General features: G+C 37.3%; 1 protein-coding gene across 2 annotated transcripts in view; it reads left to right on the forward strand.

Moving 5' to 3' along the window:
* The window catches only part of unc5cb (unc-5 netrin receptor Cb), a 144,386-nt gene that overhangs the window by 116,414 nt on the left and 10,390 nt on the right, over positions 1-17,582 (forward strand). Inside the window, exons 9-12 of one of the 2 annotated variants that reach the window (XM_055207372.2) lie at positions 6,840-6,899; positions 12,836-13,027; positions 15,118-15,465; positions 17,200-17,287. In XM_055207372.2, coding sequence (XP_055063347.1) covers positions 6,840-6,899; positions 12,836-13,027; positions 15,118-15,465; positions 17,200-17,287 — 688 coding nt within the window. The remainder of the gene's footprint in view (positions 1-6,839; positions 6,900-12,835; positions 13,028-15,117; positions 15,466-17,199; positions 17,288-17,582) is intronic. The other variant, XM_055207373.2, reaches the window with a different exon arrangement.

A 17,582-nucleotide genomic window follows, 5' to 3' on the forward strand; every position in this document is an offset into this window, starting at 1 on the left:
CTAGCACTTTAACTCACCTGTTAGACTTTAAAAATTTTACCTATTTTGGAGGTACATAAAGATGTACCTCCAACATCCTAATATCTCAATGCATTTACCCAAAAATGAAAATTCTGTCATCATTTTCTCAAACCTGTATGAATTAATTTTTTCTGATGAACACAAAAGAAGATATTTTCATAAATGTTTGTAAGCAAACCGATCAGAGGTCCCATTGACTTCCATAGTAAGAAAAAAATATGTTATGGAAGTGATTTGGGCTCATGATTGGTTTGGATACAAACATTTATCAAAATATCTTTCTCCGTCTTCGTCAAAACAAAGAAATGTATACAGGTTTGTTACAACATGAGGGTGAGAAAATAATGACAGAATTTTCACTTTTGGGTGAACTATCCCTTTAAGACTTGTATTCAGACAGCATTTATTTTAAAATAAATCAAATGGTAAATAGTTATTTGTATCAAATGTAAAGAAACTATGTTACATTTATGCTTAAAGTAAGGAATAACAATGTACTGTTGTCGATACTGTTGCCAATATTACTGTGACTCCACACACAGCTGTTGTATTTTAAATAATGATTTTATACAAGCGTTTGATATTTGTTCGGTGATTACTGTAAAGTGTAAAAAGTTCAGTGAACACAGCCATTGAGTACAAATACAGTTCACAATAACCATAAAGATCATAAAATATCATGAAACTCATATGAAGCCCTCAATCAACACCAGAAACAACCGGCCAATCAAAGACCTAAATATGAACCTAAATGAGTTTTGTTTGTCTTCTGGAGCTCAACAGCTGTGGTCACGATGAACTGATGTTGTGTGGAAAGAGATTTTTCAGAGTTCTTCTGTTTGTTTCACGGATAAATATCAGCATACAGGTTTGGAGGACAAGAGGTCAGTAAATAAATAATGACAGGTTTTTCACTCGAGCAACGGTAAGGAAAAATAAAATCGATTGCAGCTGCGGTTTGGATGGAAAGATTTTTTTTCCACAGAAACCAGACTGGACTCAACACTTTGTGCTGTTTGTCATTCATTATACATGCAGAGGTTGCAAAGGCCAGAAGAGATCTGACACAGAGCCGCTCGGGTCTCTTCATCGCTCCAGAGACGTTTCTGAAGCCAAACTTCTTCTGGTTTATTTGCATGCTAATCCTTTCTCTCTTTCTGTCTATGACACACATGCAGAGACACACTCGTCATTTCGTATACAGCCACTCAGTCAAAGACAGAAGTGTTTACCATAATAAACACTGAGTTTACATTCATTTTGATGAGGTTATGAACAATGAAACGTTCAGGGGTCAAAGGAATCGTTAATTATAATCAGAAGAATTATTTTCCGTAGCACAGATATATTAAAAGAATATTAAAAGAGTCTCATTGGAGTGTGCTGTCTTTACCATGGTATTGAATAATTAACATATTCATATACCGCAGTAGGGGAGAGCGGGGCACAAAGTAATGCTTTTTGGCTTTGATTCTATTATTCAATAAATATTTAAGTTAGATCATTTTTTACACAATCAACACACAGATCTCTGCTACAAATGAATAGTGAACTTGAAGTTTGTTTGTGAGATCTACTAATATTATCGTATTTTTCGGTCTATTAGCCGCTGTTTTTTTTTAATAACTTGGCTGGTGCTGCGTCTTATAGTCAGGTGCGCCTTGTAAGTCAGTATGAATTAATTTTGACATTTATGAGGCAAGAGACAACAATACCGTCTACAGCCGCGAGAGTCCGCTATATGCTGCTTCTGTATTTGTGTAATTCAATGGATTCAGTGATGCAGAATGACGAGTATGCGAACTTCACGCTAGTTGGCTTGTTCGGTTAAAGGCAGGATAGGCAGGAATTATCCAAAAAACTTTTTTACAAATTTGTTTAAACTGTCCCCACATACCAATACACAAGTAAAATGCAAGTACTCTGAAAAAGAGAGCACAAAAATCGAGTGTCTGTAGACTGTTTTAAACAGCTCATTTTTCCATTCACTCCAACCCCTCCCTTCTGGGTTTCTTCTAAAGCCACGCCCCCAAAACACATGAACGCGTGACGTCGACCGCTCTGCTGGGAGAAGGATTTACCTCAGACGAGCGGAGAGGAAAGAGCGCGGTGCATGTAGTAACATCATGTCAGAATCACATGTAATAATACAATTAACCTTGTTTGCCTTCGCTGACTGCATATGCAGGTACTGTGAGTTCTGAATGCTCTTTCTCTGCCGTACTTTTGCTCTTCCTAGAACAGATCCCATAGCAACAGGGGTGGTGCCATGGTCACGAGATAGAGTGATAGTCGCGCAAGCCAATCATAATTAACTGTGTTTACAACAGTCGTGAGAGGTCTACAGACACTCGAGTTTTATACTCTCTTTTTCAGAGTACTTACATTTTAATTATGTATTGGTATATAAAGACAGTTTAAACAAATTTGTAAAAAAGTTTTTTTAGATAATTCCTGCATATCCTGCCTTTAATTTAGACTATTCAACATTCCAGGTAAGTTCTGTATGCTACGGTTTATTATCGTTTAAATAACTGATAATATTACTTTAACGTACAGACATCTATTCAGCCTGCTGTTCTGTCTGCTATTGTTTAGTTGAATAACTTGCCTTTCCAGATTAAATGTTTGTTATTCGGCTTGGATTTTGTGAAATAATTTTCAAAATAAACGCAACGTATAGTCTACTGTGACTTATATATGATATTTCGTCTTAATGACGCATTTTTGAATGATGCGGCTTATACTCCGGTGCAGCTTATAGTCAGGAAAGTACGGTAGTCGTGACAAATCGTTTGCAGAATAAAAGTTTTTGTTTACATAATATATGTGGGTGAACTGTGTATAATAATTATGTATAAATACACACACACGCATGTATATAATTAAGAAACATTTGCATGTGTATATACATGTTAAATATGTAAATATTTATTATATAAATATATTTTTTCTTAAAATTATACATGTATGTGTGTGTATTTATATATACATAATTATTATACACAGTGCACACACATATATTATGTAAACGGGAACTTTTGTTCTGCAAACGGTTAGTCATGGCTAATCGTGAGGCAGCACTACAAGTTTACATTTAAGTTAAACACAAATAATTCAATCAAATTCTGTCTATATACTAAAGGTGGATATTGTTTCTATATCTGCCTATAATAGATAGATATCCACACATTCATCCATCATCCTTCATCTAACCATCCGTCTATTATGCAGCAATAAATAGATTTTTTTTAAAGGGCTGCACAATTAAAAATCTTAACAGTTATCTATTTGATGAACAGTATTTACATTATTTTTATTTCATTATCATTGTATACCTGAGAATTGTAATTATATGTGTGCGTTCACACCAGACGCGGATGAAGTGAATAAATCTGGACGCTTGAACATTTTGAGTTAATTTGCTTCATTTGCGCATGAAATTCATGTCATTGGCCAAAAGCACAGATTGCTCAGTCCTGTATAAATATGTAAAGTAGCTGTGTTAAATTAACCCCACGTTGGTTTGTGTCCCGCTCATCAGTAAACTCCTCCATGTGACTATAAGAGATGGTAGTGCTTGAGTTTGAGTTAACTCTGTTACAGTGACTTTCAGGAAACAATTCTTGAGTTGAGTATTAAAGTCATTTCTGTGCCATTTGAATCTTCTGATTGTCTTTGTGAAATGCATTAGATGTGTGTCAGATTGATGACTGGTTTGTGTGGAATATAAAACCCATAACGTTATAGATTTAGCCTCACTTCTCCTGATTGATTTTCTCCTCTCTCCAGCTAAAAGGGTGAAAGCACTTATGTCCATACTAATGACCGTTTCACTGGCCGTTTAGCAGAAATCCACATTATCTGAAAGCTCGCATTATTGCAAATATCATTGGGAATGATTTAATCTTGATATGTGAACTCACCTCGTTCAGCTGAAGTGCGAGTTCATGCGGCGTTTTATCAAAGCTGGAAAGCATTTACAGGATGGAAGATTTCCTCCGCTAATGGCTTAGAAATATTTTGGAGTAAAATGTGAGTTTGTTCTGTCGTGCTAATGTGTTGAGGGAATCTTATTCAGTTTTTGAGTTTGTGAAGTGCTCAAATGGTGTTTCTGCTGTATGTGAGATTGACTCGTTCGCTCTAAACTTTTATCACTTTAGCAGCACTGCTTCGATCGTACGTTTGTGCTGTTTGACTGTCTTACGCCATTATGATGTCGCTTCGAGGTCTTTGGTTGTTTAACGCACAGATAGATGGCATTTTCCTGACATATCGATCCATAAAAAGGGCACGACAGACACAATCGACTTTTTATTCTGGCACAAACTTTGCTGCATTAAACCTTAGATTTGTCCTGTTGCCCTTAATGTTCCTTCTCACGTGAAGCCACGACTAAAACTACAGTACCGCGGTACTACAGTGGTGCACGTCTAAAAATGAAACATGAAAACTATGAAAAAGTACCATAGCATCACCATTTATAAACATGTACTGTACATTGTTAGTGCTGTATGGTACTGTAGTTTTTGATTGGAGGATACCAGGGTAAATTGGGCAGTAGCTTAAAAGTAAAACATTGACCAGTAATGAGAATGAGTTTTTCTGTATTACAGTATTGCATTTACTGTATTTAAGGGGAAATTTGCTTTGTTGTCATATTTTATATATAATTATATTGTGTGATTTTGGACTATAGGTAGGGTTGCAAAATTAATGGTCATTTGAAAAAAGTTGCCTATAACAGGGAACTTAAAATCATAATTTTGTTTACTATACCCCCTGCATGTACTTAAATTCATCCATAACATGCACAAATACTTTTTTTTTTCTTTCATGTATTTATTTATAATGGGACCATGCACAATTTTTAACATACAATTTTTATTTCATGTATTGTACCGGATTTATCCCTCAGGCAGGTCAATTTCTTCAATCCTGCACACAAAATAATATCAAAATTATGTTATTTATGTGAATACATGCAAAAATAGACATCTACATAAATTCAAACATCAACAACTTTTATCGGTTCGTGTGCACACAGCTGAAATCTATGCAACTAAACCGGTAGCTGTATATTGATATTGAAAAGCAACACAACTTAGTGGCACTGTGACAACCACAGTACAGACATAATAACAATATGATATTAATTAATACCACTTACCATTTATAAGTTCATTGTACTTCGTCAACGACGATGCCTAGCAGGTTGTCCTATAAAACTCCATGGCTATCATGTCTTGCCATATACAAACATTCTTCTTGGATATGAATTTTTTTAATGGCAAAAGTTGCTCTTTTTTTTAAATAAACTTGCGTTCAAAACTACTTAGAACACTATCTAAGGCTGCATCGAAAAGTAATTACACATCTGCTGCCATGTTGGATAAACAAAATGCTTCGGTGTTGTCATTGTCTTGCTGCCCCCTTCTCGTTCTATGATTGGTTCCCTATTTCAGGAAAAATTGGTCATAGTTTACATGCTAGACTTGCAGCGTGAATAAATTTGCGTGCAAGGCAGCATGTCTGCTTATGAGCAAACAAAATATTTATGTTTGTATATGATATAGTTTATATACATTTCCCCAAATTTCCAAATAATTCCCATAAATTCCTCTTTAGTTTCCCATTTAAAATATTTCCAAAATTCCCCTGATTAAGTTCCCATGAAAAATTTGACCAGAAACTTTCCGCCCCTTTGCAACCCTTTCTGTAGGTCACCTGCCGGTGTTCATTACCTCCTAAGACCTGAGCTTTGGTTTGTCTTTTTTTTCAGATTTGGGGTTAGGAAGAGCCAATAAATATAATAACCAAATATTTTTCTTTGAACGTGAAGCAGTGTAAGTGTCCACGTTTGTGTACAACAGGTTCCAGTTACACACAATGAAATATTATGGTGCAAACAACAAAAAATATGATGTCCATGTATTTGAACACACCAGGTCTTAGGAGGTTAAAGACAGAAACATCATTCAGATCACATGAGTTTCTCTCGGTCTCAGTCATGTCTGCTTACACAAACACACAAACATTGGATTTGTCATAGCAGTGATTTTTCTGTCTTTTGATTCCTCCACCTGTCTGTCTCTCTCTGCTGCTGTGAATCCATACAGATCTCAGACTGTTTTCTGTGAGACCTTCAGTGTCTGTATGATATTAAAGAGTCAGTCTGAAGTCTTTTACTTCGTCTCTTAGCTTTCAGCTCAACTCTGTCTACAACCTTTCCTGACCTTTACTTGTGAATGAAATGTATAAATGTAGTGAAATATTGTTAATGTTTAAGTCATTCTCTTTATTAAAAGTGAATATGTTTTATATTATATAAAAATTATCTGTTCAGTTTTTTCCTTTAATGGAAAGACAACCACACTTTAAACTGTCATCCCATAACAGTAATTGATGTGGGTTTGTTTAAGATTCTAGTGTGTTGTCCATGAATCTGATGGTCTGATGTAAAGCTCTTCCTCACGCTGCATTAGAAAATGTCTGATGTTTCATAACTGTTGGTCAGACTCTGAGTGCTTTTCACTCTTTGACTCAGAGACTGTTTATCAGGTTAAAACAATCCATCCCATTCCCTCATTAGTCCTAATGAAGCACTAAAGCACTGCTGACGGATGGTGACGTTCCCTCACGTCTCCTTTGTCTGGAGAGAGAGAGAGAGAGAGAGAGAGCGAGGGAGGCTCCAAATAGAGAAGAATGGCCTCGTGGTCACCATCGCTCATGCCTTTTGTTATCTTGTTGGATTTTGTTCAATCACATTGTGTTTAATTTCATTTTTGACCTTCCCCACCCCTCCCTTTCTCCTGAAGGTTCCTTATATCAGAAGTCCTCAGAACCCAAAGATGAGAGCAATTCTCTACCTCACCCATGTGAGTCCCTCATTTCATTTTTAGTTTTGCATGTTTCACCAAACACTTTCTTTTGTTCTTATTTCATTTCTCTGTTTGTCAACTATCAACCATAAAACCATCCTGACCTCACCTGCGACTGAAATAATAACAATACGTGTGTGTGTGTGTGTGTGTACGTGTGTGTGTACGTGTGTGTGCATATGTGTACGTGTGTGTCCATGTGCGTATGTTTGTGTGCGTTTGTGTGTTTGTATGTATGCATGCGTGTGCATATCTGTGCCTGTGCGGGTGCGTTTGTGTGCGTGTGAGTATGCATGCATTTGTGAGAATGCATGCATTTGTGTGTGTGCGTGTATAGATGCATGTGTGTGCATATCTGTGCCTGTGCGCATGCGTTTGTGTGCGTGTGAGTATGCATCCGTTTGTGTGTGTGCGTATGTATGCATGCGTGTGCATATGTGTGCCTGTGCGCTTGTGTTTGTGTGCGTGTGAGTATGCATGCGTTGGTGTGTGTATGTATGCATGCGTGTACATATGCGTGCCTGTGCGCGTGCGTTTGTGTGCATGTGAGTATGCATCCGTTTGTGTGTGTGGGTATGTATGCATGCGTGTGCATATGCGTGCCTGTGCGGGTGCGTTTGTGTGTGTGTGCGTATCAATGCGTGTGTGTATATGAGTGCGTGTCCCCATGCATGCATTTGTGTGCGTGTTTGCGTGTGTGTGCGTATGTGAGCGTGCCCATGTGCGTATGTGTGCCCGTGTGTGTGCCCGTGCGTGATGTCAGGTCCGGTCAGTATTTCACACATGACTGTATGATGAAATGTGTTGTCTGTTTCTTTCGCTCGCCCATCTCTACTGCACAAGTGTTTAATAATCCTTTTGATTTTCACCCTGTTTTTCTCGCAACTTATCAATCTGAGTGATACATTTTAATGCTCACCCCTGATGAGCGTCCTGATGTATCATCAAAGTACAAACACTAGACATTGGGATGAATGTGAGGCGCACAGGAGAAGAGATTTTGGTAGACTTTTATCATGTGGGCTCGGTTCGCTGTGTCCATATGGTCTAGAATAAAAGCATCTTCATGGTTCTGTAGAGAATCGTCATTTAGTCTCTGAAATCTTTGTTAAAGATAGCCGCCTCTGTAATAGTGCAGTTTATGAATAATACAGAAGACAGCTCTGTTTGGAGAGAAATGAGAGAGTATCTATGTCAGGGAAGTGAGCAGAAATAGATTTTTACATTTAGTCTCCATTTGCCGGGGTCAGGTCTCTCACTCATTTGAGATGCAGTGGGTGTGTGATGCTTCACCTTGGCCGTGTCAGTGTGGCTGTATGTGGAAACGGTGAACTGCCTTCAGGCTCCGAGTCTGTCAGATAATCAAACCCTGTTACCCAGCATCTCTCACCCCGCAGGCTCCTAGAGATCACAGACCGATCGATGGGATCTCTTCCCTGTGAGCCGGTGACCGTAGAGCTCAGCACCACAGAACCAGAACCTGACGTGACGCCTAGACTTCTGTGCTTTCTTTTACAGGAGGAATTCAAACTGATCATTTACTTGCCTCTGTATTGCTCAAAACATCAATATAATGTCAAAAAAAAAATTGTTAAAAGGATTTCTACTGGATGTTCAATCCGGCATTTGAATTTAGATTTTATCCTGGAGGTCAAAGCGTTTGCTTTTAGAGGGCAGCGTTCACATTAGTGAGATTAATATGAGATGTCACAGTGATTAAAATGAGCAGGGGGTTGCACGCCGCACATCACCACATTGATCGCTGCCACCTGTAAAAGTCAAGCAGCTGCTGGTGTCTACATTTACATGCATTCATTTAGCAGACGCTTTTATCCAAAGCCACTTACAAATAACAGAGCATTTAACAATTTGTCATCGAGCTAACTTAAAGTGCAGATTACAAGGCCATGTTTACAAGTAGTTATTTAAGCAGTTAGGGGTTAGTCAGGTGAATCCAGAAGAGGTGTTTTGAACTCTTATGTAAGCGTTTGTTTTGAATGAAACATTGATGTAAATGATGAATTTCATACATTTATAAAGGTGTGCACAGTGTACAAACAGCAGAAATATCACTAGACTGTACTGATGTCTTACAGCGCCATCTGCTGGTGCAGATGAACATCACAGCGCTGGAACTCTTAATTGAATGCTTTGACTTTTTGCATGGCCTTTCAGAGAAAAAGCGAGAATTATAAAAATGCATTAATTTCATTCAGTCGTCAGGAGGTTTGCTGTCTGTCAATGCATATGCAGGAATCAATTTTCTTCATCAGTGTACTTCAATCATGTTGACCCGACTGTGTTTTCTGAGTGATGTGTGTGGCCCGAGGCCCGTGGACACCTTTATATTAAAGCTGATGTCACACTTGTCATTACTGTGACAGGAAATTGTATTTTTCACAATTATCAGGGGGACAAAAGAACAGTTTCTATAGAAGTAAAGGCCAAGTATGACATCTAATGATGGCTTGTCAAACGCTGTATGGACTTGCTTCCGTTCGATATTATTAGTGGGATTTTTCGAAAGCCAAGGAGGATAAAATAAGACATAGATGAGGAATGAGAGAAGGAAAATATCTGATGTCTAGACGCGATTTAAGTCACCAAGGGTCATAATGTGTCGAATATTGAATACTGTAAACAAGAAAAATATATAGATATGTGTTCCTCTGCTTGACTCACAGACTTTCTTATCCTGATCTATAACATGCACACATTTATAAAATCTGTTTATCACTAAAATCTCAGTAAACCTCATGTATACACATAGGTGGGGGGGCCTTGCCCACCCATTGGCTAAAAGGATTTTTTTTTATAATTTATATACCACAGTAAATATACATATGAATTTAAATTCTAATGCATTACTTTGTAAAACAATTGTTTGTCATATCTGTATTTACAAAAACATGGTGCTCGGTGAAGTCTCTTTTATACATCCATCCAATCACGGTGGTGGAGAGGCGGGGCAAATACTACACCGACCAACCGTAACATCCTGTCTTTACTAATGAACAACAACATAATAGTTAATATTGCTTGTGAATTAATATTTAACACCCCGTGCTACCACAATATTAATGCGCATTTATTAAACAAATTATCTGTAAAATAAGAGACTTAATAAGACGTGGATGTTTATAAAGCAGCCCAAACACATCAGCGCTTCCAAAGTGCCCTCAAGTGTTCGTTTTAAGAAGAACGCCTGGTGTGTTCAGCCACCTAAAACCTGCAGTATGTTTTTACGCTAAAGATTGTATCAATTAATGACCTCATTCACTGCATATGAATTTACCGTTGTGTTTTAGAAGTTAAAATGTTTTTTGTTTATATCTACTGCCAAAATGTAATAAATTATGACTTAGGATGCTTCAATATTTGATCACTGCATAAAAACGGTTATAGTGAGAGTAATTTACTGATTATTGTATTAATATTATTAATAAAATACAAATAATGGTCCTCATTCTTTACAATTAATTACGTGTTACAATTACAAACAAATTTATCCATTATCATGTTTTATTCTTTTCTAACATTCAGGCTATGTTATTTCAATGTTTATGTTTTTTATTAATGAAAATTCTAGTTTGCAGTAAAAATTATAGCACATGTTCAGGTAAAGATACTGTGATAGACCAGTCTGCCCCCCGCTACGCCTATGTGTATACATGGTTATATATCACCCCAAATGAAATACAAATGAGTTATCATTATGTTTTAGATTAGATTAGATTCTCACTGCTGTTATATACTTGTGAATTACAGTAATAGAGTAAACACATGCTGCTTTTATTCAAATATGAATTCAAGGCAAGTGAATATGGAGGACGAAGAGTGCAAAAATTTAAAATAAATAAATACATGTACAAAGAAATATTTAAAACAAACATAAATAAATAAATTCAAAAATAAATCAATAATTTTGGAAATAAATCCATGCCATAGTAAATAAATGTAAAAAAAAATTAACAAATAAATATAAATATAAAAAGTCAAAAGAAATATATATATATATATATATATATATTAGGGATGCTCCGATCAGGATTTTTGCAGCCGATACCGATCACCGATTTGTAATCTTCGTGATCGGCCGATACCGATTCCGATACCGAGTTTTTAAAGCTGATATGCAAGCTCTTTGATGACTGTAACTGTTACAATCTTTCTAAATAAAATAATACCACGGATGTTGCCTTTGTTATATTACTTGCAGTAATTAGGTATATTATTGTTTTAATAGAGACTCAAATAAATAAGCACAACAAATATTTATTCTGCAAAGAGAAATTTAATATGGCTTTAAAAATGCTTATGTCTCCTAAAAGTACTGAAAATAAAACACTTCACAGACTTTACTGTATTAATTAAATATACACGCATTCGTATGAAGTATAAAAATTCTTTAGTCAAGAGCAGAGAGTGATTTTATTGAGAAATGAATTAGGTTACTGCAGCTTTAAGACGTGTGAGAGAGAGAGATCGCTCTTTTCACGTGCACTGATGACAGGCTGCTGTGTGTGTGGGCGGCGGCTGAACGCAGACAAGCAGCTGTGAGGAAAATAAAAGTTTAAACGCTCAAAACTTTAAGACGCATGCAAATAAGAAACTTTTGGCATGAGGATGCAATTGTCCGTGATAGATATGTGTTGTATACGCTGTTTGATGGGGATGTGAAGACGCCTCGCGCTGTTTACCGGAGCGCGATCCTCATAGAAAATACGCATATCTCTGTAAAGTTAAAGAGAGACATACAAATCTGCATGCTGCACATGAGCAACAGGTTGTAAAAATGCTCGCGCTACGTAAAAAATGTCTTTAATTGCAGCCGCATTCAGGATCCTTTTGATGACAAAAGTAAACAGAAAGATCGGTTTATGAGATCGGCAGATTTAGCGAGCACAGATCGAGTCATTTAATGCCATTATCGGCCGATACCGATCGGCGGCCGATCGATCGGAGCATCCCTAATATATATATATATATATATATATATATATATATATATATATATATATATATATATATATATATATATATATATATATATATATATATATATTTCTTTTGACTTTTTATATTTATATTTATTTGTTAATTTATTTTTTATATATATTTAAAAAAAATAATAAAGTTAAATGATTGAAACTAAATAAAAAAAATTAATGCCGAAAATAAATAAATTAAGAAATAAATCATAAAAAACACAAAATTAGGACTTAAAAAGTTAAAAATTAATTATATTTGTTTTATCAAATTTATTTATTTTTGTTCACATTATTACATTTATTTAATAATATAATTATTTATTTTTACATTTATTTATTTTTTCTATTTTTTCACATTGTTACATTTATTTATTAATATATTTATATATTTGTACATGTATTTATTTATTTATTTTTTATTTTTGCACTCCCAGTCCTCCATAAGTGAATAGTTGAAAATGTTAATAATATTGTAATGTAAATAATACTGTGCCGTTTACTGAATACACTATTTGTTTTGCGAATTTGGTTGATAAAATTCTGCATTTACAATAAAAATATCAGAAGTCATTAAATGAAATCTTTATTTGATAATATGAATGAATGTTAAATGAAGATCTGAAGGTGAGACCCTGCTGTGCATTTGTGACAGAAGGAGATCTTTGGTGGATTTTAGCAGCACTTTATCACAATACATCATTGTTAAAGGCTTTCTTTCACTCAGTGGGCTGTAATGAAGTCTTAGCGTTATTAATATCCCGAGCGAGCGGTGGGGAGGATATTGGACCCAAGATAGAATCTCTCTCCTAATTTGACACAGCTTTAATAAAAGAGCTATCAATCAGACTGTATCCAGCTCTTTAACTCAAAACCCAATTTTCAGATCAGTCTTCTCTAAAGACCTGTCTCTCTCTCTCTCTCTCTCTCTCTCTCTCTCTCCAGCGGCTCCTAGCACAGATGATGTGGCCTTGTATGTGGGCATCGTCATCGCCGTCATCATGTGTTTGGTCATCTCGGTCATTGTGGCGCTCTTTGTCTACCGGAAGAACCATCGAGACTTTGACTCGGACATCATGGATTCATCGGCGCTCAATGGTGGATTTCAGCCGGTGAACATCAAGACTGCTCGGACAGGTACTGTATGCTAACACCAGATATGCATACTAAATTAAAGACCTAATGTGGAAGCTCATTACATCACTGCCGTCCCATCAGAAGTCTAAACCTGTTAGATGTCAGTGTCACTGTAATAATAAAGGAAATGACAGGTCAGTTTACCATGATGAATTCAGTGGCTGACAACTCCAGATGGAGAATTGAAATGTGTCAGAGTGTGTGTGACGTGAGGAGACGTTTATAATTCAAAGCTCAGCGCTCAGGAGTGTCGGGCTGTGTGTGTGGTGAACTGTTTGATTTGAAGGCAATCTGCAGGTTATCATGAGAGAGTAATGAGGTTTGTCTGTTTGTAATTACACATCAGCTGCAGGTACAACAGTGTGAGAATCTGACTAAACTGTGTTCACATCCTGAAGTGCGTTTAGCTAGACTGTAAAAAATATAGAGGTAATGTTCGTGATGTTTGTAAAGAGCTTTTAAAGGCCAATAGTCAACAAAGCCTGCTTTTGTCGTCTTGGCTGTGCATCACTTGTAAATGGATATAAAGGCGGGACGTGGGTGGACCTTAGATGACTGGTTGCTGAAACCACGCCCCCCTAGCTTGACGGCAGTGCCAGTAGTGACAGTTCGCCCGTCATTCAAGTGGCCACGCCGTTAATTATGCAGAAGTTTAAGGCTTAATATAATTTTAAACGGATGAGTTACAAAAATATTCACCACCCTTCCAGTTGTCATGAAGGGCAAAATGAGCTATACAGACTAAAAAAACTTCTTGTACCAGGCTGTAAACACATTTATTTCTGCTGTAGAGTTGGGCATTTTTAGCATGGGGGTCTATGGGATTGGCTCCCTTTTGGAGCCTCTAGTGGGCAGTCGATGAATTGCAGTTTAAGTCACTTCTGTGTTTCTGGCTTCACGATAGAAAGTTGCCCATTAGTGTTTACATGCAATTATGCTTAATAAACTGATAATGTGTGGGGTGTAAATGAGTTAAACATTTTTCTTTTATTGAGGAAAGCCCGCGTAAGCAAAAACCTAATTTTGCATTGCATGTACACCTTAACCGGCTTTGTCTTAGTTTTGTTAATGTGCGCATGTTTTCCCCTGTGAAAGATAAACGTCACACGCGGAAATAAGCACAAAGTAACGCATAAAAGTTTGCGCTTGCATGCGAGACACCTGACAAATCTCCAGATCCAATGTAGAGCATCTTAAGTAAGGAATAATTGACGACGGGTCATTGAATTATAAGAAAATAATGCACACCCAATTGCGTGTGTGCATTATTTTCAAATAATTCAAAGGACCGGAGTCAGTTATTACTCTTATACCACGGTTACCACAAATATAGCTCTGGTGCCTATTTTTAAGACATTTGACAAGTTAGGTGTGCGGTTATCAGAAATTAATCCATACCCACGGAACATTTCTCAGCCAATCAGAATACAGCATTCAACAGACCGTGGTATAATGCATAAAAACTTTTAGATTTTTGATAGTTATTCACTTATTCTGTGCATGTTAATAATGATTAAACATGAAAACACAATAAATACAACATTTCTTTTCTAACTGGTTATGTACACAGTGTAATCTGTTGAGTATCAATGTTATTTAAATAGCTGATGGCTTTCTTAAAGCGACCTCATGATCTCGATCTTTGGCTCTTGGGTACCAGCAGTGTCTGAGTACTCAAAAAGTGATGGGTTGCCATGGTTTCCACAGCTCACACAGTTAAGTGGTTGAGCGTGTAATGGAGAAGCACTCGTAATGTTAGTTTAAGAGCAGCACTGCGTCATGGGTTCAACAGCACTCACGATGAAGAGGATGAGGAAGAGCTTGAGGCGTGACACCACGCCCCCTCAGCTCGCTTATGAATATTCATCTGTGTACCTGTGAAAGATTAGCTCATTTGTTAAGAAGCCATCTGCTCGAGTAATGTAGTAATGAGGAAGAGGAGAGAAAGACTTCATCACGTATCTCATATACATTTTACCTTAATTGCACTTTTACCGTCCTTGTGAATTCATATCTAGTCAGTGCAGTATATTTAAATATAGAAATCATTGTGCTTGTTAAAGATATCATCATGCTCTTTGTGTCTTCAGCTGATCTTTTGACAGCACCTCCTGACCTGACATCAGCTGCGGCCATGTACAGAGGTCCTGTTTACGCCCTCCACGATGTCGCAGACAAGATCCCCATGACCAACTCTCCTCTGCTCGACCCGCTGCCCAACCTGAAAATCAAAGTGTACAACTCGTCCGGTATGGTGACGCCTCAGGAGGACCTGTCTGACATCTCGTCCAAACTCTCACCCAAACTCCCGCACGCTCTCATCGACAGCGACACCATCAGTCGCCGCACGCAGACTCTGATGCGATCACGGGACCCATCCTGCACCGCGTTCGGTTCTTTCAATTCTCTCGGAGGACATCTGATCATCCCAAACTCAGGTCAGTGGTGATTTGTGTACTGTATGTCATGAGATCACATTTAAAAGATGTTAAGATGTAGATGATCTAATCATTCGCTGGGTACATTTCTCTTGAACAAGTTTACTAACCTCTGATGTAAGTGTGTACTATAGTATACTGTAGTGTGATGTCCCTACAGGTCTCTCAGTATCTCTCTCATACACACACGCTGGGATATTTTTATGACTCTCGTGAGAGCTGTGTTGGCAGGGAACGGCTCTTTGTGTCGGATGTTTCCTGCTCATAAATTAGCTTGAAGCTGTTGTTCAATGTGACTTACCACAGTGAGTCAGATATAAAGGGATTAGAGCGCTCGCAAAGTACGATCATTCCAGCATCTGACGTCCGTCCTCGACACCGTCCACAATAATTCATCATGAAAGCGGATGAAGGGCTGCTTTCACCAGGCTGAGACCTGCAGATGAAGATGATTCCCTGAGGAAAAGCAGATAGATAAAAGAGTCATCGTGTCTTCCTGTTGAACACTTTCTTGATGACTCGTGAACTCAATGTGAAGAGTTTATTTAATATCTCTTTCAGATATTTCACACGGCAGATCTCAGGATTTTTCCTGATGGATTTTTCAAGAGTCAACATTTCACTACATTAAAGGTGCAGTGTGTAAATTTAGCGGCATCTAGTGGTGAGGTTGTGAATTGCAACCAATGGCTCAGTCTACTGCTCACCCCTCGCTTTTGAAACATAGAGAAGCTACTTTAGCCACCACCGGACAAACAGGTCATCGTCTGAGACACCTTAGTAAAAAAAAGTTTGTCCGTTAAGGGCTTCTGTAGAAACATGGCGGCCCAAAATGGCGACTTCCATGTAAGGGGACCCTCTGTGTCTCATTCTAAGGTAATAAACACATAACAGTTCATTATGTAAGGTCTTTATACACCACTGATAATATAGTTTTGTATATTATTTTGCATTTCTGTCAAGAGATCCTTCTAAAAATTACACACTGCACCTTTAAGTAAAGTTTAAAGGGGTCATATCATGAAAATCTGACTTCATATTTAAGTGCTATAATTAGGTCAGTGCTTCTGTCAACCCAAAAAATATGAAAAGGTTCAACCCAGTAACTTAGTTTTGGTAAATCATTCTCTGCAAACATGTGAAAAAATAGCTCATTGATATTTGTCTCCACTTATGATGTCAGAAGGGGATCTTATTATAATAATACCGGCTCTTAATCTGGACTATCCAAACGCCGCACTGACATTTAGTGCAGAGATAGAGAGAGAGAAAATAACTGACAATACAACAATTTCAACAAACCACAATTATGGTGATCAGTGTTTGCATTATAAACTTATTTGCATTTTAAAGGACACACCCAAAAAACGGCACATTTTTACCATCTTATAATAAATTATCTGTAGGGTATTTTGTGCACTTATGAATGATATGCAGTGATTGTGTATATATAAAGTAAAGTGTGTAGCTGTTGTAATACTCTCATCTGTTGTGTTGCTGTGGTGTCCAGTGTTGCATTTTTTTGCTGTGTTGTTTAGTGATTGACAGTCGCTCAAAGGAAGTTCAGATGAAGGACGCAAGAAATCAATGAACGTCTGAAACTGAGAGAAATTCATTAGTTTGGGTTCACTCTCGCTCTCTATGGAAACATGTTGAAGTGTGTATGATGTGTTGTGTGTATCTGACACACTGATGATAATGTGTTGTTGTGTTGTGTGTCTCTTCTCTTCACAGGAGTGAGTTTGTTGGTACCAGCAGGTGCGATCCCTCAGGGTCGAGTGTATGAGATGTTTGTGACCGTTCACAGAAAGGACACTATGAGGTGATTTTAAACTCTTCTGACACACAAATATCTACCATCATACACAGAAAAATTAAGTTTTTTTTTCAAATACCAACCAAGCAAATCCTTAAATTGTATATTATAGACGGTTTCAGCAGTAACAACATAAACAAGCGGCTGTCGTGGTCAACACGCAACTTCCGGTAAACTTACTGGAAAACCAAAACATTTGTTATTTTCGACAAGGTATTTGTTCAAGAGTTCAGTTTAGCAAGTAGTCAAACCATTCAAAATCTGAAACCGGAAGTAAAGTTCGGACCAGACGCACAATCCA

This window comes from Misgurnus anguillicaudatus, chromosome 12, assembly GCF_027580225.2.
Source record: "Misgurnus anguillicaudatus chromosome 12, ASM2758022v2, whole genome shotgun sequence".
NCBI classification, from domain to species: Eukaryota; Metazoa; Chordata; class Actinopteri; order Cypriniformes; family Cobitidae; genus Misgurnus; species Misgurnus anguillicaudatus.